At 44.8% G+C, this 26,243-nt stretch overlaps 1 protein-coding gene across 1 annotated transcript in view; it reads left to right on the top strand.

Annotated features, from left to right (window-relative positions):
• Positions 1-1,736: 1,736 nt before the first annotated feature.
• PRKAG2 (protein kinase AMP-activated non-catalytic subunit gamma 2) overlaps positions 1,737-26,243 on the top strand; it is a 461,370-nt gene continuing 436,863 nt past the window's right edge. The window contains exons 1-2 of the mRNA XM_021009627.2: positions 1,737-2,791; positions 2,976-3,091. Coding sequence (XP_020865286.1) covers positions 2,978-3,091 — 114 coding nt within the window. The 5' untranslated portion in view covers positions 1,737-2,791; positions 2,976-2,977. The remainder of the gene's footprint in view (positions 2,792-2,975; positions 3,092-26,243) is intronic.

The raw sequence follows: 26,243 nt of genomic DNA on the forward strand, positions 1-26,243 counted from the left end.
CTGTGACCTTCTCAGCTCATCCCCTGTGCCTGGAGTATATTTTCTCTTCAATCAAAGCCAAAATCAGGGGCCACCTCCCTCCTGTAGAGAACCTTCTCTGATTCTCTTCTCCAGGTCCAGAGCTTAGCCATCCAGAAGGCCCTTAATTTACACAGTGCTCTTCCCCAAAGAAGAAGGGTCCCTGTGTATTAGACCTTAGTTATAGTCGTAGAGAAATAGGATGCTCCCTTTTGTCCCAATTAACTTTACTGTGGCATCATGGTTCTTCATGTACATGCGCTTTAGGTTATGATCTCTAGAGGAAGGATTGGTTTCTTTCTTCTTTCTTTCTTTCTTTCTTTCTTTCTTTCTTTCTTTCTTTCTTTCTTTCTTTCTTTCTTTCTTTCTTTCTTATTTTCTCATCTTTGAATAGACAGCATTGTGGAGAAGCGTGATAGAGTGCGCTGCAATACAGACTGACACTTGCAGTGTGACCAGTGTATTTGCACACACACATACCTATATATAGTTATCCTCTCTGAGAGTCAATTTCCTCCCACAAATTAGAGGTACTATTTATAATTGGGAGAAAAGTCCAGTGTTAAACAAAGGATCTTAAGTGAGCTATTTAATTTTTATTTGTCTGCTTATCTTCAAGTACCTGGCATGTGGCAGGTCCTTAATAAACGTCTGTTAAACTGAATTAGGAATGTGGAGTAGAAAGGAAGCTTCTTCTAAAGCAGTACCTGCTTTTTACAATGCCTGAGGACCATCAATACCACGGTGAGCAGAAAGCTGGACTCCAGTGCTACCTGTGTTGAGGAAGTATTAGCATTGTGAATGAATCCACATGTTTCTCCTCCCATGCCTGCAATATCGTCACCCAAAGGGATACCGTATAGGAGCACACTATTTATTTCTGAATGTCAGCTTTACGTTGCTGAATGAAGAGACTACAGACTTGGCTTCGAAAGCCTTTGAGATGATGGGGTGACCTTTGGTGAGGGGGTAAACATGCCCCCTCCCACGAGGGAGGGAGGGGGCTTAATTCGGAAGGTCTACTGCGCCAGGATGAATTTCGGAAGCAATGCGCCTCCCTCCCTCCTTCCAGTCCTTGTGCCCATTCAAGAAGGCACCCAGCACATCCATGGTCTCGGTAAGTACGAAACACTGACACTTCCCCTCCCTTTCGGAACCAGGGAAGGAGCTGCGAGGCACGTTGCAGCCTAAGAGGTGGCAGTGGTTGCCGCAGTGTTAGCTTTGCAAACACGTGGCCCTCCGGATCCTCCGCGTAGCAGCAGCTGCCTAAACAGAGCCCTCGTACCCTCTTTGGGAGTCTCCCCACCCTTTTCCCCGGGTCTGTCGGCTACCCCACGGCTGAGGGGCGCCCACCCGCTCCGCATCTTTGCCCACACCACAGCGCCGGGACGGTCACGTCGTGATGGACGGATTGCGCAACGGCTGATGGACCTGGAAGACAAAAAAAGCAGAAAACGCAAGAGCCCCAGGACTCGCTGTACACAATTATATCCGCAGTGGCGGCGAGGGTGGCGGGGTGGATTGGGGGAAAGGAAAATCACGTATTCGGGAAGGGGGGCATTCCAGAAAATTGGGTTTCTCTGCAGCTAAGGTGAAGGACTGCAGCTGGAGTGTGGGGAGGCCTGGGTTATTTATTAGTATTGGTTGTTGTTAGCAAGGTGTTGGGCTGGGAGCTGGGGGTTAGGGGTTGGGGCGGGGGCGCGGAGAAATCAATGTCTCTTCTTCACAGCTCCGGGTGCGGTAGTTTGCAGCTTGCACAGAGAGGATGCAAGCCCAGAATCAACTCTGCATCCTGCTCGGGAGCAAGAGCACAGCCAGGGAGGGACCCTCGGCCGCCCTGGCTGGGCAGCGTCCCTGTGGCGCCCGGCAGAAAAGCCACGACCTTGGGCTCGGAGGCTCCAGAGACGTGCCTGGAGGAAGGAGGCTGTCAGAGAGAAAGTTGCATTTTTTGCGGTGCACTTCCTGTAGCTCAGCCTGCAGTGTTCCAGCCAGATTGCCTGGGTCCGCTGCACGCACCCCCTCCTCTGCTCTAGAGCCCACGGTTTGTGTGCATGGTTGCTGCCGCCCGCGTATTCTTTTCTTAGCTCGCTGCTGCTACTTGGGGTTACTGGTCGCTGGCGGATTGAGGAAAGAGCCCGCTTAGCTGGCACTGAGCAATTGCCCTGGGTCCCCCCTCTCCCCTGCAGCGTGAGAGTAGCCCTCGAGTCCCCGCGGCTGCCGGAACCCTTCTGCTTCTAGCTAAGAGGTAGCCCAATTGCAATGAGTATTTGCATTCGCACCTCCTCCTCCTCCTCTTCCTCCTCCTCCTCTTTCCCCCCTCCTGCCTGAGAAAAGAGGACGGACCCAATTCCAGGCACCGAGCTGGTATTTATTTGCAAACTGTCTCGCAGTCGTCAGATTTGCCAATTAAGGCATAGACGCTTGGGAGGAGCCTTTCCACGATTTTTTTTTTGGCACCTGTCTCCTGGAATCTGCTTTTGGAGTGCAGGGTGGTGGGGGTGGTGGCGGGGTGCAGAAAATTTAACTTTACTGGAGGGGAGGAAACTTTGTCACTCCGCAGGAGCCCGTAGGCATGTGCAACCTAGTGGAAGAGCTCCACGCGGGGCAGCATTTTCTTTGACTTTGTGCTTTGCTCCCGATGACCCTCGCGGGAGAAAGAGGACACTTGAACTCCACGGTGGCTCTTCATAGTCGCCACCTCGAGGGGTGACAACAGCGGCGGCGAATTACCGGCCCTCTCCTCCCACTCCCCTGACACCTTCGGAAGTCCCCAGTAAGAACGCACTTGGCCCCGGGCGGAGGGGGAGCGAAGTCAGAAAAAAAGGCACCCACGGAGCCAACCTCCCGCTTGAAAGAGAAGCGGGCCGGGGGGGGGCGGGGGGCGGGCGGGGTAGCGTGGGGGCAGAAGGCTGCTGGATTCCAGGAACAAGTCACCCGGAATTAACTTCTCGTTAAAGTTATGGGAAGTGCAGCCATGGACACCAAGAAGAAGAAAGATGTTTCTAGCCCTGGGGGGAGCAGCAGCAAGAAGAGTTCGGGCCAGAAGAGGCGATCGCTGCGGGTGCACATCCCAGTGAGTCCGGCCCCCTCCCCACCCCAAACCCCTCCTGCATCTGTCCCCCTGTGCTGTCCTGCCTCTACCCGCAGGGTCCTGGCTAGCAAACAGTTAATGCAAAAACGCCCGCGCTGCTAGGCGAGCGTGACCCTTTGAGGAGTCCGCTCTGCAGCCTCTGGAAGTGCCAGGAATAGACCCTCTACCCTGACCAACCCCCCGCGTCCCGTCTCGACTCTGAGGTTGTCTGGGGCCGGTGGCCCGGTCGGTGTTCGTGGTTTCTGGTTGCAAAGGAGCAGATGCTTGAGTGCAGCGCGCGTGCGGAAGCATGCCCATGCTTTGTTTTGTTTTCTGTGTGTTTTTGTTTTGTTGCCCGTGTACGTGAGTGTATTACTGGTGCGAACGCGCGCCCTACCTAATGTGTGGGTGCACCGGGGGTGTTCTCGCAGGCGAGTGGCGGCTAGCGGGTAGCTAGAAATGGCTGTATCGGGCTGGAGGGGTGTTGAAGGGAGAGGGCGCTCGTGGGAGGCTTTGAGGTTGTTTTGCAGAAGAGGGTTTTGGCTGCTGTAGAAGAGGAGGAGGAGGATAGGGCGGACGTGGGCCTGCGTACTGCGGAGGAGGAGGGAAAGGGAGAGGGAGAGGGAGAGGTGGGGCAGGGGGTGGAGGCGGGGAGAGCGAACTGTCCGGGCTGCAGTCGGCCTCCATCGGCTGCCCCGCCCCTTTCTAACCTCCCGGGGCTCCCACCCTGCCTTTGTAGTCTGAGGTTGAGGTGGGTGGGGCTTTCCCCTCCCTCCCCCACTTTTGCCTTCCACTTCCATCCTTGCTTCACCAGTTCTACTTTGGAAGTTGCGTGGGTAGCAAACGCGTGCTGGTGTTCACACCCTCTCCCCCTCCCCCCTGCCGCCCGACGTCGGCCTGCGTGTTCGGACTTTGGTGGTATCTATTTCCTCTGGAAGCTAAACTTTGTTCGATCTAGACGTGAGGCCCTTGGCGCTGGTGCCAGCGGGCTCGAACCCGTTTAAGTCCCGGAGCCACACTGCAGTGGGAAGGAAAACTCCACAGCTGGGTTTTGACTTCAGTCATTGTTGACTAAGGGCGCTGCTGAGAGAAAGAAGGGAGCTTCAAATCTTGCCTCCTTTAAAGAGCGTCCTTACGTGTTTCTTCAGACCCTAGAGTTAAAACACCTTTGTCCATCCATCCATCCATCCATCCATCCATCCATCCATCCATCCATCCATCCATCCCCCACGTGCCCTCATCCTTTCCCCCTGTTTATGGAGTTCTTGGAAAGTCATCAGGATCCTTTGCTTTGAACTTCCCAGCCACAAACTACTTTATGGATAGGGCCCTGTGTAGTAAAGGGCAAAGAACTAGGACATTTTGGTGGTGATACTGGGGATAGCATGAAGTAATGACACCGTTGGACATCTTTCTCCTCAGCTGGGAAGTAGCAGCATATGGAGGAGGCAGGGCAGGTGGATGGGAGCCACATTTCATCCTTCTGAGCTCCAGTGCAGCTGTGTGACCAGGTGTACTGCAGTGACCTATATATGGGAGGATTTAGCTATTAAATGGTGCAGAATTCTGCTTGTGGTTTGTTTTCTCTAAGATAATGGAATTGTAAATTGTAGTTGTTACATTGCAAACAGGAAGGTTCTGCCCTGATTTTTCTACAAGATGACAGTTTTTGCTGGAATACAAGGAATAATTAGACTGTGAGCTCCTTTCTCCAAAGCAGAGACCATGTCTTCTCTTATATGCACCACAGTGCATATAAGATGAGAGTAGAGGAGATGCTTAATAAACTTTGGGGTGACAACCACACTCTACTGTCTAGTGGCAGAACTCTGTAAGGATCGTGAATTTAGAATGTTCTGGGTTTGTAATCCACTGTCCTGTCAGAAGAATCAAACTAGAAACCAAAATAAAAATATGGTAAAGCAAAGACTGGAAGGTTAGGGTGTGCAAGTTGGAACAATTCTTTTGTAAACAGGGCAGAGGGGCAAGCTTCCTACCACCTCCCACAAGACCAGTAGTTAACCAGTGCTGAATTCCTAGTGTAGTCCAGCCATCATTAAAGATGGCAGGTACTTTTTGGATCCAGGATCTTTTCAGTCAGTAATTTTTTTTCTTCCTCAGCTAGGGGCAAGGTATTGTGTTCATCCTGGGTGGAGATGATAGTGGAGTTGGGGGGAGAGCCTTTAATTCAATTCATTAAGCCTTTATTAAGTGCCTTTAAGTCTCTCTACTGGGTTCTGGAGATGTAAAGAAGACAGTTTCTGCTACAAAGAAGTATTAGATCTGATCCTTGTTCTCAAGGATCCTACAATTTGGTTGGGAGTTTGGGGAAACCATAAGACTAACACAGTATAAGATAACTAATTTGATCAGAATGTAAGTGCCAGATGAATGGAATACACAATAAAAACTATAGGAACTGAGATAAAGGAGAGAACTCTATGGAGTGAGAATTGGAAAGAATTCAAAGAAATCAGATGAGCTGTCATTGAAGCACAGGTAGGATTCAGATAAGCAGAGGTGGACTTGGATAGCATTAGTTGGGGTTGGGAAGATTCAAGAGGAACATACTGAGGACTGGAGATGTAAGTGTGCCAAATGTGTTGAGAGGAGGGTAAGCAGACCTATCTGACCAGGCGGAGAGGGTTTGGGTAGGTAAGTGGCAAGAGATAAAATTAGAAGGGCTTTGAATGAGTAAGGAGTTTGAATTTTATCTTGTAGGCAGTGGAGAATTATTGAAAAATTTTAAGCCTGGGCAGTAACATGTTATTGTATTGTTGTTTTTTAAAGACTCAGTTTCCCTGTATCACCCAGGTTGGTAGATCCCACTGCTTGTTACCATGGGTATTTTGACCTGTTCGTTTCTGACATGTGGCCCTTTCTACTCTCCTTGGGCAATCTGGTGGTCCCCTACTCCTGGATTACTTGCTAGATTGATGTCTGAATTAGTGTAGACGCCCAGTAGGTAGGTTAGCCCACTGCAGCTCAAAACTCCTGAGCTCAAGAGATCTACTAGGCATGAGCCGCCATGTTCAGCCGAAGCAGTACTTTAAGAAAAGTAATCTGGTAGCAGTGTGCTAAATAAATTGGAGGGGGAAGAAACTGGAATCAGGGAGACAGGGGTGATAGGACTTGGTGACATTCTTACTCCCTTCCCTCTTCCCCCCAAAGACCACATTCCAATCATCTCTAGAAGTCCTGTTTGAGAGGCCCTTGCTTGGCAAGCTAGGTGGTACAGTGGATAAAGCACCTGAATTCAAATGTGGCCTCAGACGCTTACTAGTTCCCCTACTTTGACTTCCCCTATAAGAATCTGAGTTCCTTGAGGGCAGGGACAGTTTTTTGCTTTTATATTTCTATCCTTAGCGCTTGGCAAGGCACAGAGTCAGATTTTTTTATTCAGTGCTTTTTCCTCCATTATAGATGGGTAAAAAAAGGAGTCAGAATGACAAAAGAGGATCCAGGCATTCTTGATGGCACTGTCAAGAGAAAGAGGAGTCTAGAAAGGAAGCTGATTTGGGGGAAGAGGGTAGAGGAAGATAATGAGGGCTGTCTTAGACATGTTGAATTTGAGGTGATCATAGGCTGTCTAGGTAATAATGTTATCTGCCTTCCCATCCAGCTGGCCACTAGACTTGGTGAAGTAGGTAACTGCCTTAGGTGGGAGAATGTCATTATCTAGAACAGGAGTCCAGAGATACCTATATCCTGAGAGGTCTGCCTGATGTGTTTTGAGACTTCAGTCAGTGGCTTTGTTTCAGTGGTAATATACCATATTTTCTTTGAATAGGGCATTGTTGGGCCTCCTGTCTTTCTATGAGCAAGTAGTTGGTGCTTACCCTGAGAATTCTCCCACCTCTCAAGATTTTCATTTATTTTTCATGGCAATTGATCTCCACCTCCAGTCATAAGAACTCAGGAGTAAGTCAGGTCATATGATTATTTTGCTAAAAACAGCAAAATCTCCACCTTAGGGTCTATCTTAATCACCACCATCCTTCCTCCATGATGTCCCATGGTATGTTAGGGACCTAGGAGAGGGAGAGGCTAACCCATGGTACATAATAAGCTTGGACACATAGAGTTAAATTTTATTTATGACCGTCCTACATATGATGGAAACGAAGTCTGAATGAAGGAAGTGGAGAAACTGAATGGAAGAGGACGGGAAGCCGTTCCACATAAGGGGAGGGGAGTTAAGAGGCCTCATTCTGGCCTTTGCTTGGATCGTTTTCATTCATAGCAGTAAGCAATAGACTATGTTATAACAAGTCCTGGCCTTGCAGTTAGAAGTTCTAGATTCACATCTTGGTCCTGAACCATACTAGTCGTGTGGCCTTGGACAAGCATGTAACCTATCTGACTCTCAGTTGCCTCATCTGTTAAAAAGGGAGGAATAAAAATAGTAATACTTGAATAATAATTCTTGATGTAATAAAACTTGAATTAGCTACCCCAAAGGGTTCTTGTAAGGTCATATATGCAAAAGTGCTGTGGAGCTAGAAAGTTCTATGTAAATGTAAACTCTTACATTGCCCTGGTCAGGGCCTGAATGTGTCTTAGCTAGGGAAAAGTGGGAGAAAGGAAGAGTATAGATAGAAGTAGCATTCCTAGGATGCTTTTGGGTCTTGGAAGTAGTTAGATACGTTTTGACTAATAGTTTAGGCCTCTTTCCTCTTTTTTTTTTTTTTTTGCTTTTTTTTTGGTGAGGCAATTGGGGTTAGGTGACTTGCCCAGAGTCATACAGCTAGTAAGTGTCAAGTGTCTGAAGCCAGATTTGAATTTAGGTCCTCCTGACTCCAAGGCTGTAGCTCTATCCACTGCTCCACCTAGCTGCCCCGTAGGCTTCTTTTTTTGCCTTTCACCCCCAACTCACGGCTTTAGGTAATAATACTTCAAATATATTTTAAAAGGTGGTTTTCTTTCATGTGTGCTTTTCGGTGATGAGGGTGGGGAATGGTATAATAATTGTGCCTGGAATTCTTCCATGGCTTTGGATAAGGGAGTTTATTTTTTTGTTTTGTTTGTTTTTCTGGCCAGGAGGAAATGGGTTCTTTCTTGTCCTTATCTGTCTTGTTGCCTGTCTCTGGTGAAGGCATCTGTATTGTTTTCGCCTGAAACTCATCATATTGCAGTCTTATCATTGTAGTTACTAATGACTGGGTCATTGGAACCTTGAGCAAGGAGATTGAAAGTAGGAGACTGAGCAGGGAGGGGGAGACTTTTCGAGACGGGGCCAAGAGAGCAGTCTGATGGATGCTCAGGTAGGACCGGAGCGGTTACGGGTTGGTTGAGTGTCTCCTTTCTGCACCACAGGGCATTGCTGACAGAATGCACAGGTCACTGTGCCCGCCTAGGACAGGTGTTCCAGAAAGTCTGCATAGTTACTGAAGGGAGAGGATAAAAATAGACCAAAGAACAGATGGCGGGTCGAGGAGTGTGGACGAGGTGCAATACTGGCCCAGTCTGAGAGGGGCAGACAGTTTGTGGGGATGTGTGCCTTTTGTGTCTCTGTAAAGATTGCAGGCTTCTTGAAGCTGGAGTTACTGGCCATTCTTCTCTGTGTTACGGAATGAAATGATAACTCCTGCCCAAGTAGCTTCTCAAGCCACAGTTGGAGAGTCCCAGAAAAGGAAAGGGGTCTGACGTGGGCATCGCTGGGACCGGGCGGGGCAGGGGTGGTGGTTCATGACCTATGTTATTGTTGGATACCTGAAATAAATATTTACTTATATTGCTCCCCAGCCCACTCTGGAAATGAATGAGATTAAATTCAGAATGGCTGTGAAGGAAAATAGCGCGTGAAGAAACCAGGATGATGTCATTACATTTGGCCAATCACATTCTTTGGCAAACTCTTTTTTTTTTCTTTTTAAAAAATTGTATTTATTTATTTTTAGTTTTCCACATTCACTTCCATAAGATTTTGAGTTCCAAATTTTTTCCCCATCTCTTTCTTCTCCCCACCCTAAGATGGTGTGCAATCTGATATAGGCTCTACATATTCATTCATATTGAACCTATTTTCACATTAGTCATGTTGTAAAGAAGAATTAGAACCAATGGGAGAAACCATGAGAAAGAAGAAATGAACAAAGAAAAAAAAAGAAAAAAAATCAAATAATGTGCTTCAGTCTGCATTCAGAGTCCATCTTTCTTTTTCTGGATGTGGACAGCATTTTCTATCTCAGCAGACTCTCTTCTTTTTTAGGTTTTTGTGACTGCACACTCTTGGCTCTCCTATTTGACCATTCCGTCTAAGTCTCCTTCATCTATGTCATGCCCACGAACTGTGGATGTGCCCCCAAGGCTTTGTCCTACCTAGGCCCTCTTCTGTGTAGTTTCACTTGGTGAGCTCAGCAGCTCCCGCAGGTTCAATGATCATCTCTAATCAGATGATTTCCCCGATTTCTCTCTCTGACCCTCGTCTATCCTGTCTCTAATCCCTCAATACTTTTTCAGACATAGCTTGAACTGAATGTCCTGCAGACAGTTCAAACTCAGCGTGGCCAGAACAGAACTAATTTATTTTTCCTTCCAGATTCTTCCCTTTCCCAGACTTGCCTGTTACTGTCGAGGGCACCACCATCCTCCCAGTCAGCAAGGCCAGCCACGTTGGTATCCTGCTGGGCTCCTGATTTGCAGCCCTACATATGCAGTGTGTTGTCAGGTCTTGCTTTTTCTTCTTTCACCGTATTGCTCTCATGCATCCTCTTCTCTCACTTGGCCACCACCCTGGTGTAGGCCTGTGTGGCCAGCCTCCATCTCTTTCAGTCTACCCTCCATTCAGCTGCCAAAGTGATTTTCCTAAAACACAGGTTCAACCACATCAATTCTAGTAGCTCCCTATTATCTCTAAGATCAAATAGAAAATGTCATTTAAAACCGTGCTCAACCTTGCCCCTTCCTGCCTTTCCAGTTTTTTTCACACTTTACTTCCTTCCACATACTCTATGATCCAGCTAGTAATAATAATAATAGCATTTATATAGCAGCTAGGTGGCACAGTGGGTGGAGTGCCAGGCTTGGAGTCAGGAAGATTCATCTTCCTGAGTTCAAATCTGGCCTCAAACACTTACTAGTTGTGTGACCCTGGGCAGGTCACTTAATTGTGTTTGCCTCAGTTTCCTCATCTGTAAAATGAGCTGGAGAAGGAAGTGGCAAACCATTCTAGTATCTTTGCCAAGAAAACCACAAATGGAGTCACAAAGAGTCGGACATGACTGAAAAATGACCCAAAGCATTTATATAGCACTTGTAAGATTTGTGAAGCACCGTATGTATGTATGTGGGTGGGTGGGTGTAAGCTAATTTGATCCTCACAAAAATATGTTGAGGTAGGTGCTATTATTGTACCCATTTTACTGGTGAGAAAACTGAGACACACTGAAGTTTAGTGACTTGCCCAAAGTCTCTAGTGAGTGTCTGAGGCAGGATTTGAACTTGAGTCTTTCTGATTCAAAGTCCAGTGCCCTCTAGCTGCACCTGACCTACTTACTGTTCCTTTCACGGAAGACTCCATCCCTGTGCCCATTCACCAGCTGTTTCCCATACCAAGCTGGCTCTCCCTCCTTACTTCCCCCTCTCAGGTTCCTTGGTTTTCTCAAGACTGCATTCAGATTCTGACTTTCTCAGTTGGTTGCCAGCTGCTAATGCCTTTCCCTCTGAGATTATCTTCCATCTACTTTTATATAACTTTTGTATGATGAAATTAAGTAATATTTGCAAAGCACTTAGCCTGGCACATAGTTCGTGGTTCAGTCGTTTTTTGGTTGTGTCCAACTCTTCATCACCCCATTTGGGTTTTTCTTGGTAGAGATCCTGGAGTGGTTTGCCATTTCCTTTTCCAGTTCTTTTTTTTTTTTTTTACAGATGAGGAAACTGAGGCAAAGAAGGTTAAGTGACTTGCTCAAGGTCACATAGCTAGTAAGTATCTGAGGCTGGATTTGAACTTAGGAAGATGAGTCTTCCTGACTCCAGGTGTGGCAGTCTATCTACTTCACCACTTAGCTACCCCCCTGGCACATAGTAGGTATTTAATAAATACTTTCTCCTCCCTTCCTTTCCCATATGTACTTATTTACTTCTTGTAATTAGAATGTAAGCTTCTTGAGCACAAAAAATGTTTTTGCCTTTGTATCCTTAGCACTTGGCACAGTGCCTGGCACTTGATAAATGCTTGTTGACTGACAGATTGGCAGATAAGCTTGGGTTTGACCTTTTCCCCGTTTGTATTGTTTTTCTGGGAGGGGGCATATAAATATGGTTATAACTGCAGCAAAGGTCCTGGGGTTTGGAAATTAATGATTGAATGAAAAAATTAAGCGCTTACATGTCAGGTTCTCTGCTAAGTGCTGGGATTAAAAATATAGACAAGCAAGACAGTCCTTACCCTCAAGGGACTTCCTGGGGAAGGCAGCATGTGTAGGGAAGTTATCACCAAGACAGAGGATTGGAGACATAGGGCAAATTATTGACATGTCCTTTACAGGAATAGTGCTATTGATTGGATCACCAAAGGATGCTGACTGCTCTTTAGTCATTCTGGTATCAGTCATCAAGCATTTATTAAGTGTAGACTCTCTGTTAGGCCTTGGGGATACAAATACAAATCCATTCCTCTTCCTTCTACTGTTCATATAGGGTATTCTGGGTAGGAACTGGTCCCTAGGGACAAAGAGTTCCACCAAGTCCAAGAGAATCCTCAAAGCTGGGCGTTTTGTCAGAGCCACCCACTCGGCTCAGTGAACACCCGAAAGTCACCATAGTTAAGTGAATGGATTTAAAGGGTTTGATAAGGGTTTGAATCTTGGTATTTGTTATCTGTGTCATCTTGAGCAAATGACTTAACCTTTCTAGCTCTCACTTTTCTTTATCTGCAAAAGGAGGGAGTGGTTCTTGCCAACTCCAGAATTTTAAGATATTATGAACTCCTCAGAGACACAGTGCATCCTGGGCCCCGGGATAGAGGCAGAGGAGACCTGTTTTTTTTGTTTGTATATCTTTCTTTGCAAGGATCTCACTGCACCAGTTTGAGTGAATCCCACATTCCAACATTTGGATTATAGACTCCTTGGTTCTTGGGTTCAGGAGTGAGACCAGAATATGTTTCAAAACCACTCTTGACTCAGCTGTTCTTGATTGGCTAAATGGACATTCTTGAAGCACAGAGCAGGAAATATTTACTGAATGCATTTTGCTTGCTGAGCCCCATGCTGTGCGTGGGGCGAGGGCAAATACTAAATAAATGAACTCGCAGTCCAGATGGGGAGCATGCCCAGTGAAATGATTTACATAGAAATAAGGACCAGCCAGCGGTTCAGGGATTTGAGAATGTGGTCCCCAGGGCCAAACTCCCTTATCTCTATCCTAAGAGAGACAATGTAATGAACTGGGGTGGGGGGGGGGAATAAAAAAAAAAAAAGCAAAACACTGGGTTTTGAATCAGAGGCCCTGAATTCAAACTCCCTGTTAGCTGCTATAATCTCTTTGGGCCTCAGCTTCCTTATCTGTAAAACAAGAGGGGGGGGGCCCTAAGTGACCTTTAAGGTCCCATTCTATTATTTCTACTTTACAAATTTGTTGTTGTTGTTCAGTCATTTCAGATGTATTTGACCCCATTTTTTTTTCAAAGACTGGAGTAGTTCGCCATTTCTTTTTCCAGCTCATTTCATGGATGAGTAAACTGATGCAAACAGGGTTAAGTGACTTGCCCAGGGTCACACAGCTAGTTAATTGTCTGAGGCTGGATTTGAACTCCAGGCTCAGCACTCTATCCACTGGGCCATAGACACAAAGCCGAAAATGAAGTAATCTTTGTCCTCAATGATACTACTAGCTATCATTTATATAGTGCTTTGCAGAATATTTAAAAAATGTCCCATTTTATCTTCACAACAGCACTGGGAGGTAGGTGCTATTACTATGTCCGCTTTACAGATGAGGAAACAGACAGAGGGTAAGTGATTTGGCCAGGATCACTTAGAAAGTTTCTGCATCAGGATTTGTACTCAGGTCTTCCTCACTCTAAGTCCAGTGTTCTTTTCACTGTGCAACCTAGCTGTCATAGTAATAACATCATAATAAAAAATCTGCTCTCATTTTCTTCCTACTCAGCCTCTCTTTCTTCCTTTCCCTTTCCCTCCCCTCAGTCTCTGACTGTATCTGTCTCTCCTTCCCTCTGTCTTGTCCTCTCCCTTCCCCTCTCCTCCTCAGCCTTCCCCTCTCTCCCCTCATTTTTCTTCTCCTATATCCCTTCCTCTTTATTCCTCTCTTCTCCTTCTCTCTTCTCCTCATACTCTCTCTCCCTCTCTCCTTGACCTCCATATGTTTTCTACAATTTGCTTTGAAATCTTTGGATGAACAGCTCCTTGTAAAAACCACATTGTATTATGATTAATTCATTAATTTAGATGCTAGAACATTTTTTCACCTAAGGGACAAAATATTCAAAATTGAGCTATACCCAGTATTCCAGAAGGAGCAGTGCTACAGAATTCACAATCTAGCTAGGGTCTTTTATGTTACCATGTTTTCTCATACATCAAAACCTTTCCCCCTCCTTTTGTTGGATTCAGACCTTTCATTAGGGTTTTTTTTTCTGCTTGTTTTCTTTTGATTCCAGGATGTATCAAAGCATGTTTGAATATTGTAAGGAAAAGTCAGAGTGCTAATAAGGATAATTGATCTGTTCCCCACCAGACTAAAAGCTTAGGAGGATTATGACTTGTCAATATCTTCTCTATCCTTTTAAAAAGTTCATTTCTATCAACTTCTTCAGCTGTTAATCAGTTTGTACTTTTCTTAAGCACTTAGGCTTAAGTTCATCTTGCTTTAAGTTGTTCCCATTATCATCATTTTATTTATCCCTTGCCATCTGACTTAGATTGCCTTGTCATTGGAAGGACACTTCCCCAAGATTACTGAATAGGCAGGCACTCTGATTCCACCATTTTCCTACCTTTCCCCTTCAGTAATCTTTCTTTTCTCCTGAAAGAAGCGGTTCTGTCCACTCCACCCAAAGTGGATTTGAGTGATGCCCATTGGAAAATTTATTGGCCACAATTGTTCTGCAGGCTATTCTTACCCTGGAGTGGTGTATTGGATTTGGTCAAGATCTGTTAAATCCATCCTGCCAAGTTAACTACCATGTGCCAGTCTAAGTGCTAAGTGCTAAGTGTCATCAAAAAACAATCATGAGGCTGATATGTGCCAAGATAGGTGATCTGCTGAGCTTTGAGTTGAAACAGAGACCTCAGTTTGGTTGGCTAAGTAACTGACCTTTCTGTGAGGTTACATTGTTAACCTCCCTCCGAGAACCTGATAAAGTTTAACCATCAGGAAACCTCTGTCCCACCCCTCCACTCCCACCCCCTGCCCATTTTGTTCCTCTGATTGAGACTGCGTATTGAGAATGTGTTTCCGTGATGATCCATCTTTCCTCCTGTGCTCTTGAGGTTGGTATTTTATAAAACCACTGCTGATTCTACCAGGCAGGGCAATGGTTAATCCCAATTTCACTCACCTCTTTCTTCTACCCACTTTGAAAATCATTTAATCTTCATTCTTTACTTCCTGTTGACAGGAAGCTGTCCTCTGCCAACTCGGAGTTTGTTAGGCTGACCTAGCACCACAGGGCTTCTGCTAGGGCAACTCTGTTTGGATATTCCCCCAGCCTGGCAGAGAAGTTGCTGATGAACAGACAACAGAGGCCAATTTGCTCTGTGTAACCCCAGGTGGCCAGTACCTTTTTTCCAGTATTAAAACAGAGGCACATTTAGGGCCATGGGGCCTTCTTCCAGCAGCTCTCCCAGCCCTCTGTGGCTGAGTAAGGCAGGATCTTGGGAGCAGTAGGAATGGAGGAGGCTTTAGTTGACAGAAAATAGTAAATCTCTCTTTGTTTGAAAGCCTTCATAGCACGAAACTATCTTGATGTCTTGAGGCAGCTAGTGGGTTGTGCACTTGACCTGGAGTCAGGAAGACTTGAATTCAAATGCAGCCTCAGATTTAAACTGCTACATGAGCTTGGACAAGTTATTAACCTCTGCCTCAGTTTCCTCATCTGTAAAAAAGGGGATCATAATAGTACCTAACCCCCCAGCTGCTGTGATGATAAAATGAGATATTTCTAAAGCAGCTTGCAAACCTTAAAGTGATATATAAATTATTATTACTATTATCATTGTGCTACAGGATATGGGCATTAAGACACACTCAGGACTAGGGGCTGCACTAACTTCCCTTGTGGATCAGTGCCATAAACATCAATGAGAGTGTTTGGGTGTGGGCCTGAGGTTCATATGGGTGAGAATAGAAATAGGGGAGGCAGAGGTTGGGAAAAGAAAGAAGGATTGGTAGGAGTTTTGGGTATTTCATAGAGAATTAGAGTTTTAGAGATAGAAAGGAAGATCAAAATCAACAATCTCATCCACTTCCATTATTTTACAGATGGGAAAATGACAGCCCTTGAGACTGTAGCATCATAGGAATATGGAATCCTAGATTCAGGGCTGGAAGAGATTCATCCCAGGTTACACAGCCAGTTAGGGAGGGCTGGTACTGGAAGCCAGGTGTGTTATTGGTTCCTTAAGTCAGTGCTTTCCTAGGGGCAGCTAGGAGGCGCAGTGGATAGAGCCTGGGATTCAGGAGGTCCTGAGTTCAAATTCAGCCTCAGGAACATAACGCTTACTAGCTGTGTGACCTTGGGCAAGTCACTTAACCCCATTACCTAGCCAATAAATAAATAAATAAATAAATGCTAGTCACTTTCCCCCTTTAATAAACGTTACCTCAAACATAAGAAAAAAAAAGTGCTTTCCTCCCTCCTGCATGATGCTATCTCGAGCTGAGCCTGTGTTTGGAGGGATCTAGACTTGGTTTTATCTTGGGGGTCACAGAATCACAGAATTTTCGAAGTTGGAAGGCCATATAGATCAACCCACCAAAAGAATCTCCACTAATTGCAACTCATTCTATATGTGGTTGTCTAAAAAAAAAGTTATCTTTGCTTGAAGACTTGAAGATGACGATGAAGAAACTAGTGCATCCTGGGTGGCCCATTCCATGTTTGGATAGCTCTAATTGTTAGAAAGTTTGTCCTCACCCACCTTCCCTGTCCCAGAAATCAAATCTAAATTTGTCTGTCTATAAGCTTGTTTCTCTGGGATAAAACAAATCTATTCCATGTTCAGCATGACAGTCTTGTACAAATGTCTGTACAGGTATCATGATTCCCCCCCCCCCGAATTTTCTCTACTTGAAGCTAAAATTTCAGCCCTTCAACATCCCATTCTGTTTGCCCTCCTCTAGCTATTCCCCAGTGATTCAGGGACCTTTCTAACCTCCACACTGACCACAGTATTTCAGGTGGGATCTGCCCAGTTCAGAGTCCATCAGGCTCATGATCTCTTTCTTTATTCTTAGAAGCTGTTACTCTTGATGTGGTCCCAACTCATGTTAGCTTTTTTGGCAGTCACATCCCATTATTGACTTATAGTGAGCATGCACTTTACTAAAAACCCCAGATCTTTTCCAGACAATCTGCTGCTTCTCTTAGCCTGGCATCTCTCTTCCCCACCTGCTGACACACTCAGATTTATCGGTGTGCTGTCCCTGGCAAACCCAAGCTGGTGTGGGCTTGGTACCCGGATGCCTTCAAGAGAATGAGGGCCTGTGTAAAGAGAGAGTGAGAGAGAGAGAGAGAGAGAGAGAGAGAGAGAGAGAGAGAGAGAGAGAGAGAGAGAGAGAGAGCGTGAGCGAGCGCTGGCTGGTTTGGCAACTTCTCGGCTTTGGCTTGCTCCCTTCTATTCATAATAGACTCTTTACTTGGCTCTGTTTCTTTTCCTCTGCCCCATCACTGAGACTCAGTCTAGCTTTGCAGAGCAAAGAAAGTGCTCTCTGGCCTTTTCAACCTCAGAAGGACTTGCTTGTCAAGTGTTTGAACTTGTGGAGGTATCTGTCTGTTATGTCTGTGGGATGGCACCCAGGGTACAGCTGCTCCTTTGAGCCCCCTGGTCTCATTCTCCATTTCTTCTTTTTTTTTGGTGAGGCAATCAGAGTTAAGTGACTTGCCCACGGTTGCTAGTGAGTGTTATGTGTCTGAGGTTGGATTTGAACTCAGGTCCTCCTGACTCCAGGGCCAGTGCTCTATCCGCTGGGCCACCTAGCTGCCCCATCATTCCCCATTTCTAAGCCAGGCACTTGATTCACTGTGATAGCCTGAGAGTAGAAGAGGTTGGGTAGACTTCTGAGGTTTTGACCGACAGGATGCTTACAGATGTGATACCAAACAGAGTCACTTGATGAATTACCTTCCAGTAATGTTAATATGTGGTCACTCTCATTTATAGCAGGGTTTCTTAATCCTTTTTTTGTGTCCTGGATCCTTCTGGCAGTCTAGTGAAGCCTATGAACCCCTTCTCAGAATGCTGTTTTTAAATAAAATAAAATATGGAGATTTATAAAGGAAACCAATGGCTATGAAAATATTTATTTAAAACAAGTCCACAAACCCCAGATTAAGAAATCCTGCTCTATATTTGACAAAAAAACAGGAGTTTTGCCAAACCAGCCAGCTGTCTCCCTGTCTCTTTACACAGGCCTCATTCTCTTGAAGGCACCCAGGTACCAAGTCCACACCAGCGTGGGTTTGCCAGGGACAGCACACTGATAAATCTGAGCGCATCAGCAGATGGAGAGGCTAGGTGCCAGGCTAGGAGAACCGGCAGATTGTCTGAAAAAGATCTGAGAGTTTTAGTAAAGTGTAAGCTCGCTGTAGGTGGAAGACCATGAGAAGGTTGTCCCTTAGGTTTCTCTAGAATAAATTATTCCAGTTCCTTCCATATGGTGTTCTCTTGTCCTTTAATAATTTGGGTGTATCTGAAAGTACTCTGAATTGAGAATCAGGGGACCTGGGTTCTAGACTCAACCTGCAGCTAACTCTGTGAACCTGAGCAAGCTCTCCCTCCCTGGATCCAGTTCAACATTTATCATTCAGCAGTGCTTCCAAGAGCAACAGGGTGATGCAGTGGTTAGAGCACTAGGCTTGGAAACAGGAATACTCATCTTCATGAGTTCAAATGTGGCCTCAGACACTTACTAGTTGTGTGACCTTAGGTAAGTCACTTCACCCTGTTTGCCTCAGTTTCCTCATCCATAAAATGGGCTGGAGAAGACCATGGTCAACCACCCTAGCATCTTTGCCAAGAATTAGATGTGACTGAAACGACTCCACACGTGTTTCCAAGCCAACAGCTTTTTCCTTCGTGGAGGAAAAATGAGAAGCTGCCATGAGAGGTGTTAGGCTTGGGGGAGATGTGACTTTCCTTTGTGCATTGGGCTTTGCTTTGGCTTGTTGATTTATTTAGCATTTCTGGAACTACCTCTTGGCCCAGGTATGATAAAATAGTCTTCCTTAATGTATATGGGAAAATGCGTAGCAAGAGTGCTGAAATTGGGGGCAACTAGGTTGCACAGTGGATAGAGCACCGGTCAGGAGAACCTGAGTTCAAATCCGGCCTCAGACATATAACACTCACTAGCTGTGTGACTCTGGGCAAGTCACTTAACTCCAGTTGCCTCACCAAAAAAAAAAAAGTGCTGAAATGGTGTGAAGACAAGTGGCTTAACTTTGTACGTAGCCCTGGGAGGTAGCTAATGCAGGTGTGATTGTTTCTCTTTGACAAATAAGGAGACTGAGGCATGAAGTGATTAAGTGGCTTGTCCTAGGTCACATCAGCTCTTGTGGCAGAGTTGGGATTATCACCCAAATCTTCTGATTCCTAGTCTAATGATCGTTCTGCTGCTTCTCAACATAAATTGAGATGACAAGGAACTGGTGTCATTTGTCTGCTGGGCTTACTTTAAATTTGCAAATGGTGGCAAGCCCTGGCAGGTCCTCTCAAGCCAAAAAAAAAAAAAATAAGTAAAACACTCCAAGTATGGGTTCAGTGATAGACAGCCTTTTCACCAGAAAGTGGATCACCAGGTGATAGAGTTTGTTAGCTATAGCACTCCTAAAGACCATCTGCCAAAGCATGATGGGATGGCATTCTGCTCTGGAGAGAAAGAAGTGGCCCCTCACTCCCATCATCTACAGGTCATTGGGAGGATTGAAGGATAATGCTTGCATGAAACATCTACCAGGGTTATTATAAAGAACATGCTTTATAAACTGGAAAATGGTCTTTTTAGTGACTTCAGTCTTATCCAGAGCTTGCCCTGTGAACTAATTCTGTACCATTGTGATTCCTTCCTTCCTTCCTTCCTTCCTTCCTTCCTTCCTTCCTTCCTTCCTTCCTTCCTTCCTTCCTCCCTCCCTCCCTCCCTCCTTCCTTCCTTCCTTCCTTCCTTCCTTCCTTCCTTCCTTCCTTCCTTCCCTTTCTTTCTTTCTTTCTTTCTTTCTTTCTTTCTTTCTTTCTTTCTTTCTTTCTTTCTTTCTTTCTTTCTTTCTCTTCCCCTTCCTTCCTTCCTTCCTTCCTTCCTTCCTTCCTTCCTTCCTTCCTTCCTTCCTTCCTTCCTTCCTTCCTTCCTTCCTTCCTTCCTCCTTTTCTTTCTCCTTCCCTCCTTCCCTTTCTCTCTTCTGCCTTCCTTCTGCTGATAGTTAAGGGCAAAAGGACAAATGGATAGAGCTCTGAGCCCAGAGTCAGGAAAACCTGAGTTCAAATCTTTCTGGCCTCAGACACTTATCTGTGTGATCCTGGGCAAGTCACTTAACTTCTGTCTGCCTCAGTTTCTTCAACTATAATATGGGGATAATAATAACGCTGACCACAGGTTATGTTGAGGATTAAAGAGACTATGTATGTATGTATGTCTCTATCTGTTTATATATCTATGTAGTGCTTGACACATATGAGATGTTTAATAAATTTGTGTTCCTTTTCTCCCTTCCGTCCTTGCACTGTTAGGGGCAAGGAGGCAATGCAAAGGTAACATCCCAAAGACAGAAAGTCAGGAAAAGACCTTATTGTCATATTCTTTCACTAAACCTTGTCCCATGGAATGTGAATTCATACTTGATTGATGAAATTGTGAAGTGGAGGGCAGGCACTCTCAGTGGGAAACAGGACGGCAGTCATGCTTTGATAACCACAGAGGGTGTGGGAGTCCAAAAAGCACAGAAAGGGGTCCAGAGGTGACAGTGTGGGGACAGAGGATGGGAAGGGAGGAAAGGCAGAGAGCATCACTCACTTAGCCTTGGGTAACAGTTGGGAGCACCAGGCAGCATGGACCCTATGGAGAGGGAAGAGTTCTCAGGGGGCAGGAGTTTGCAAGTTTTGTTTTCATATGATTTTTTTTTGGGGGGGGGACAGACTAACTCTTGTGCCACCTTTGGATTAGTTCATTGACACATCCAAATCATCTCAAAATTGTCAGTAAAACTTTGAAGTTAACATGTCCACATCATCTCAAAATGATAAGCATCTTTTGGTATTCTGGTAATGTCTGAATTTATCGTATCGTAAGATCAGAAACCTTGACGGCAGGGTCTAGATGTCAGCCCTGATTCCACATATGTTACCAGGATGGGATTTTTTGGTTAACATAGAATACAATTTGTAAGTTATGCTCCTTGATCTTTGGGAAAGTTTGTATATGATGTCCAGGGTCCCCTTTGCAATCTTATTTCTTGCTATTGCCCTTTATACTGGCTACTTAATATACTGACTAGAAGGAGAGGTGGTCAGGGGGACCAGAGCCAAGTACAATTTTGACACAGTGAGTATTCTGAGGACAAGATTATAGGGAAGCCCAAAGCTGTGATTAGGGAAGAGTAACTGAGACCTCAGGGCAGCTATTGTGCTGGGGCCTGGAATCAAGAGGACTGAATTTCCTGAGTTCAAATCTGATCTCAGACATTTACTGGTTTTGTTACCCTGGGCAAGTCACTTAACCCTATTTGCCTCAGTTTCCTCATTTGTAAAATGAGCTGGAGAAGGAAATGGCAGACCACTCCAGTATCTCTGCCAAACCACTCCAGTATCTCTGCCAAGAAAACCCCAAAAAGTCAGACACATGGCTGAACAAACGGAGATACTTAGGGTTCTCAAATTTAGAAAGTGCTTAGGTGCCATCCTGGGGTTGCTGCTTCCTTCCAGTGGCCACACCCCAGTGATCTGGCCTATTCTCCCACCATTCTTCATCTGGCCCTATTCCCCCACCCTTGATAAGGATAACCTGCCTTCCACTCCCCAGCTTTCCTCTGCCCCTTCTATTCTTCCTCAGCAAGGGCCATTCAGTAGTACAGAAAATTTGTTCCAGTACATTTCCTTCTCCTGGTGCCTTCTTCTCAAGCTAACACCCCACCTTTCCTCTAGGCTCAAAAATTCCTCTTTAAAGCTTTGGGGAGGATAAAAGAAGCTTAAAATTCTTTTTCCAGTTCAAATTATTGAGGCCCATCATTACCTGGACGCCAGCATTTTGGCCTGTAGTTTCTTTCATTAATGGCGCCCAAATAGCTTGACCTCTGCCTTTCTAAGATGCAGAATATTCAGTTGCTTAGTTAGATTCTCTTAGGACCAATCAAGGGCCTTCTTATGCCAGTTTTCAAGACTGGAGTGTTAGGAAGCACCATAAGAGCCTGTCTTCAGCAAAGGTCCAAGGATGGAAGCTTTAAATGCCAGTAGCCATGGGGAAGGTGTAAACTTTGGTTTACACCATACTGAAAGGCTATCAGATGCTTTTTTGTGGGGAATGTTCTAATATATATATAGGAAGAGGAGTATTAATCTGATGTATTGTTCTGAATTTCATCCCGTGGAATATGATACTGATTTGCATGGGACATAAATGCAAATGTTTTAAAATGGGATTAACTGGTTTTTTTTAACTGTTTAAGCCTTTTATAATATAATATTTTTGTGTTACCAAGGTGAAGGGCTATGTGCTTTGAGATCCTTTTAATTCCCCCTCCTTTTGTTTTATAGTTTAGCCAGTAAAACCTCAGGCCACTTGCATAATAGAAAGTAAACAGATTTGTAATCTTCTGTTTTTAAATGGGAAAAGGCATATGAGAACAGTGGGTACACTCAGAGTTGGGGTAGAGCCCAATGAAAAGGGTAACCACACCCTTCAACTTTGAAGACTTCTACTTTGCTCCTAACCTACCCCTTGGGCAGATGATAGTAATGTGCCTAGAGAAGAGGGTGGGGCAGTGTAAGTCTTTTTGCAGAGTGGACCAGGAAACTCATTTGTTAGAGGCTGGTGGAAATAAGGGCCCTTTTGACAGACGGAGCCTTTAACAGGCCTTTGACATTGCTTTGACCATGGCCATGGTTTTGATCCAGCAAGGAGCGTAACAACTCTGGAATCTTTTTTTTTCATAATTAATTCTTCTAAGAGCCTCTCTCTCTCTCTCTCTCTCTCTCTCTCTCTCTCTCTCTCTCTCTCTCTCTCTCTCTCTCTCCCTCTCTCCCCCCTTCTTCTTCTCTTTCTCCTCCTCCTCCTCCTCTCCCTCCTGTCTCTCTCTCTGTGTGTCTCTCTCCCTCTTCCTCTCTCCCTTTTCCCTCTCCCTCTCTCTGTCCTCCCTCCTCCCTCCTTCCTGCCCCCCCCACAATGGACCTAACCACCTGCTGTTTACAGAACAATGCTTGAGGCCTTGGGGATGATGCACAACTTACAGTCTAGAGGGACTTAAAACTCTAATAACTATTATAAAATATGATATCCGATATGGTATAAATATGATATAAAATATGATGACATCAAAAAACTGCCAAACAATGTGCTTTGTGTATGGAACGAAGAGAAAGGCATTACCATCGCAGGTGGGGGGGGGTTCCAGGAAGGCATTGATGATAATGATGGATATTAGGCATTAAAGGATGGGTTGGAATTCAGCAGGCCGCAGTAGGTGTCTCATTTTGGAGACATCTCTGTGCCTCCCACCCCACCCCATTCCCTTCCAGCTATTAAGGTCCTCCTTGGAAGCTCCATTTGAGGGAATGCTCATGCCTGGTATGCTCATATTTTACTTGGTTCAACTTCTGACTCTCCCAACTACTTTTCCACCATACCCCATGTGAAGGTACCTCTCCCCTCTTTTTTCTTTTTTTTTTTTTGTGAGACAATTGGGGTTAAGTGACTTGTGCAGAGCCACACAGCTAGTGTGTGTTATGTGTCTGAGGCTGGATTTGAACTCAGGTCCTCCTGACTCCAAGGCTGGAGCTGTATCCACTGCACCACCTAGCTGCCCCTCTCCCTTCCTCTTTTGAATTCCCTTTTATGTGTTGCTTTCCTTCATTAGACCATAAGCTCTTTGAGGGCAGGAATTGTCTTTTTGCTTTTATTTGTATTGCCAGCTCAGGATGATGCCTGGAACATAGTAAGCTTTAATGAACTTTTATCTAATCTCCTCTAAGAAGGGCATTACAGGCCTCCGGAACAGCTTGATGGCTGAGCACAGGAAGTAAGTAGGCTGTGACAGGTCCTCAATGGTAGATGTAAAAAGTGGTATAAGTGACATTATCAGGACACGTATCAAATACAAAATCCTCTGTTTGGCATTCAGGCCCTTTATAAACCAGTCCCCTCCAGCCTTTGCGGTCTTCTTACACCTTACTCTCCACCACATCCTCTTTGATCCATCAACTCTGGCTTCCTGGATGTTCTGTGAACAAGACACTCCCATGCCTGAGCTCCTGGCATTTTCTCTGGCTGTTCCCTGTGCCTGGAATGCTCTGTCTCCTCAGTTCTACCCACTGACTTTCCCGGTTTCTAAGTGCTACCTAAATCCCATCTTCTTCAGGAAGCCTTCCCCAGCCCCTCTTAATTCTAGTGCCTTTCCTCTATTAATTATTTCCTTTTTATCCTGTATATAGCTTGCGTTTTATCTGTATCATCTATATCTCTATATGTATTTGTTTGCATGTTGTCTCTCCCATTAGACTGTAAGCTCCTTGAGGGGCAGGGACTCTCTTTTGCTCTCTTTGTATTCCCACTGTCTAGCACAGTTCCTGGAACATAATTGGTGCTTAACAAATGTTTGTTGATTACTTGACTGATTGATGTGTGACAGAGAAAGGATGTGGGCTGCCCATGTAGTAAAAGTTAGGGAGCACATGTGGACTGCTGGAGTGCTTCTCTGATATCTACGGAATTTTATCACAGTAAGAAAAAGGCCTCTGGTAGGTTCTGTAAATTCTCTGTGTAGGATCAAGGAAGGACAGGGATGAGAACCAACCAGAATCCAAAGGCAGTTTTTGATTTGCATCAGTCAGTGGTTTTTGACCTGCTGCCCAACTTCCTGGGCTCTCCACGACATCTTCTGGCTTGAAGGATCTGATTTGACCATCTACATGGATCAAATTGACTGGGTAAGTACCAGTTTTGCCCTTTCTTTTTGCCACGTTGAGACTCAAATAACATATTCTTGTGATTGTGTTATTTCCAGTTATCTCCAAACTTTTTGGAAAAAAAAATGCTCTTATTAAAATACATCACGCTTCACTAAAAAACACACAGCACTCAAAATTATGGCTCATGTTCCCTTTTATTTTATTAAGTTGTAAGCCTTGTTATATAAAAAACAAACTATGGAGATTAAAGCACTTATGTTTGTAGTTTACTTTTGTAATCAAATAAAACTTAAAATAGTTAATCTGACGCATGGTTAATGATAGTATAGCCTTGCAATTTAGCTTTCTCTGACTACAACCTGCTTTTTGAATATTATCTCACATTAACAACACCCCCTCATATCCCGGTTAGTTTCCTTATCTGTAAAATGGGGGAAGGAATATTTTACTGCCTACTTCCCAGGGTTCTTTGGAGTAGAGCACTCTGTAAAAGTTTGTCGAAGACAATAAAAATGTGAGCTTCTGTTATTGTAGCACTTTTAATGCACATATTTATCATTGTAATTCGTATTCTACTTAGGCAGCTAGGTGGTGCAGTGGTTAGAGCCTGGTGTGAGGAAGACCTGAATTCAAGTCCAATCTCAGACACTAGCTGTGTTTCCCTTGTATGTCATTTAACCCAGTTTGCCTTAGTTTCCTCATCTGTAAAATGAGATGGAAAAGGAAATGGTAAACCACTCCAGTATCTCTGCCAAGAAAACCCCGAGAGGGCTCACGGAGAGTCAGACGTGACTGAGAAAGCCACAGCAACAACAACTTACCAATTTGAAGAGTCATTTGCCATATTAGATTATAAAAGTTTTCAAAGGCCAGGGCAATATCATAATTATCTTTACTCCAGTTCCTACCATGCAAAGTGGGTCCTTAATAAGTGTTTGTTGAATGAATGCTGAATGTTGCATGGTAATTAGGCAAAAGAGGATAGCTGTTCACAGGAAATTACTGTAATTAGTATTACTTTTGTACAAGACAAACCAGAATTTTAGTTTGTTTTTTTCTTCTGCCTTTGTTAGTTCTCCAGTGTATCTACAATGGACTAGAGTGAGAAAGGACAGTTTTCCATGATGACATTTAAGCATCATTATGGAACAGCAACAAGAAATCACATTTATGTAGCGCATTGAATTTCACCAACTGCTTTCTCCACCACAGTCCTGCGAGCTAGGCAGTACAAATATTATCCCCATTTTACTAGTAACAGATATTTGGTGCCATCCTAAGCCAGGAATCGGCTTTTCCTTGCTGGCCACAAGACTTACTCCCTTCTTATCATATTCTAGCCTCTTTATCTAGCAGTACCTGTCAATTATTACTTGTTATTCATCACTTCAGCCCTCCCCCCACCCCCTGGGCCACTCCTGTTTCTTTCTTAACCAGTCTGTTGTTTCAGTCACTCCACCTTCTAGGTAGTGATTAAACAAACAGTTTAATTAGATTAGTAAAAAAGAAAAAACGACTAAAATCAAGAAGCATTATCAACTTGTATCATAAAATGCCACATTCCAAACACTTTGCAGCTTCCTCCTCCTAGCCTCTCAGGTTGGAATCTGTTTCTATTCATAGTTTCCCAGGTTGAAAGAAGGAGAGACACAGGCAGACAGGCACTCAGGACAGTCATTGCTTAATAAAAGCGTGCTGTCTTTGAACACTTTAGAAGTAGGGAGTTAAAACTATTTCATGCTAGTAATTCATCAACAGGTGGGGTACAGCTTAAAGACCTCTCCTTTTTCTAGTGTGTGCTATTTACCACAGACTTCACATGCCAACCTGTTTTCATCTGTACCAGAACGCAATTCCTA

This window comes from Phascolarctos cinereus, unplaced genomic scaffold, assembly GCF_003287225.1.
Source record: "Phascolarctos cinereus isolate Bilbo 61053 unplaced genomic scaffold, phaCin_HiC Scaffold_1;HRSCAF=81, whole genome shotgun sequence".
NCBI lineage: Eukaryota > Metazoa > Chordata > Mammalia > Diprotodontia > Phascolarctidae > Phascolarctos > Phascolarctos cinereus.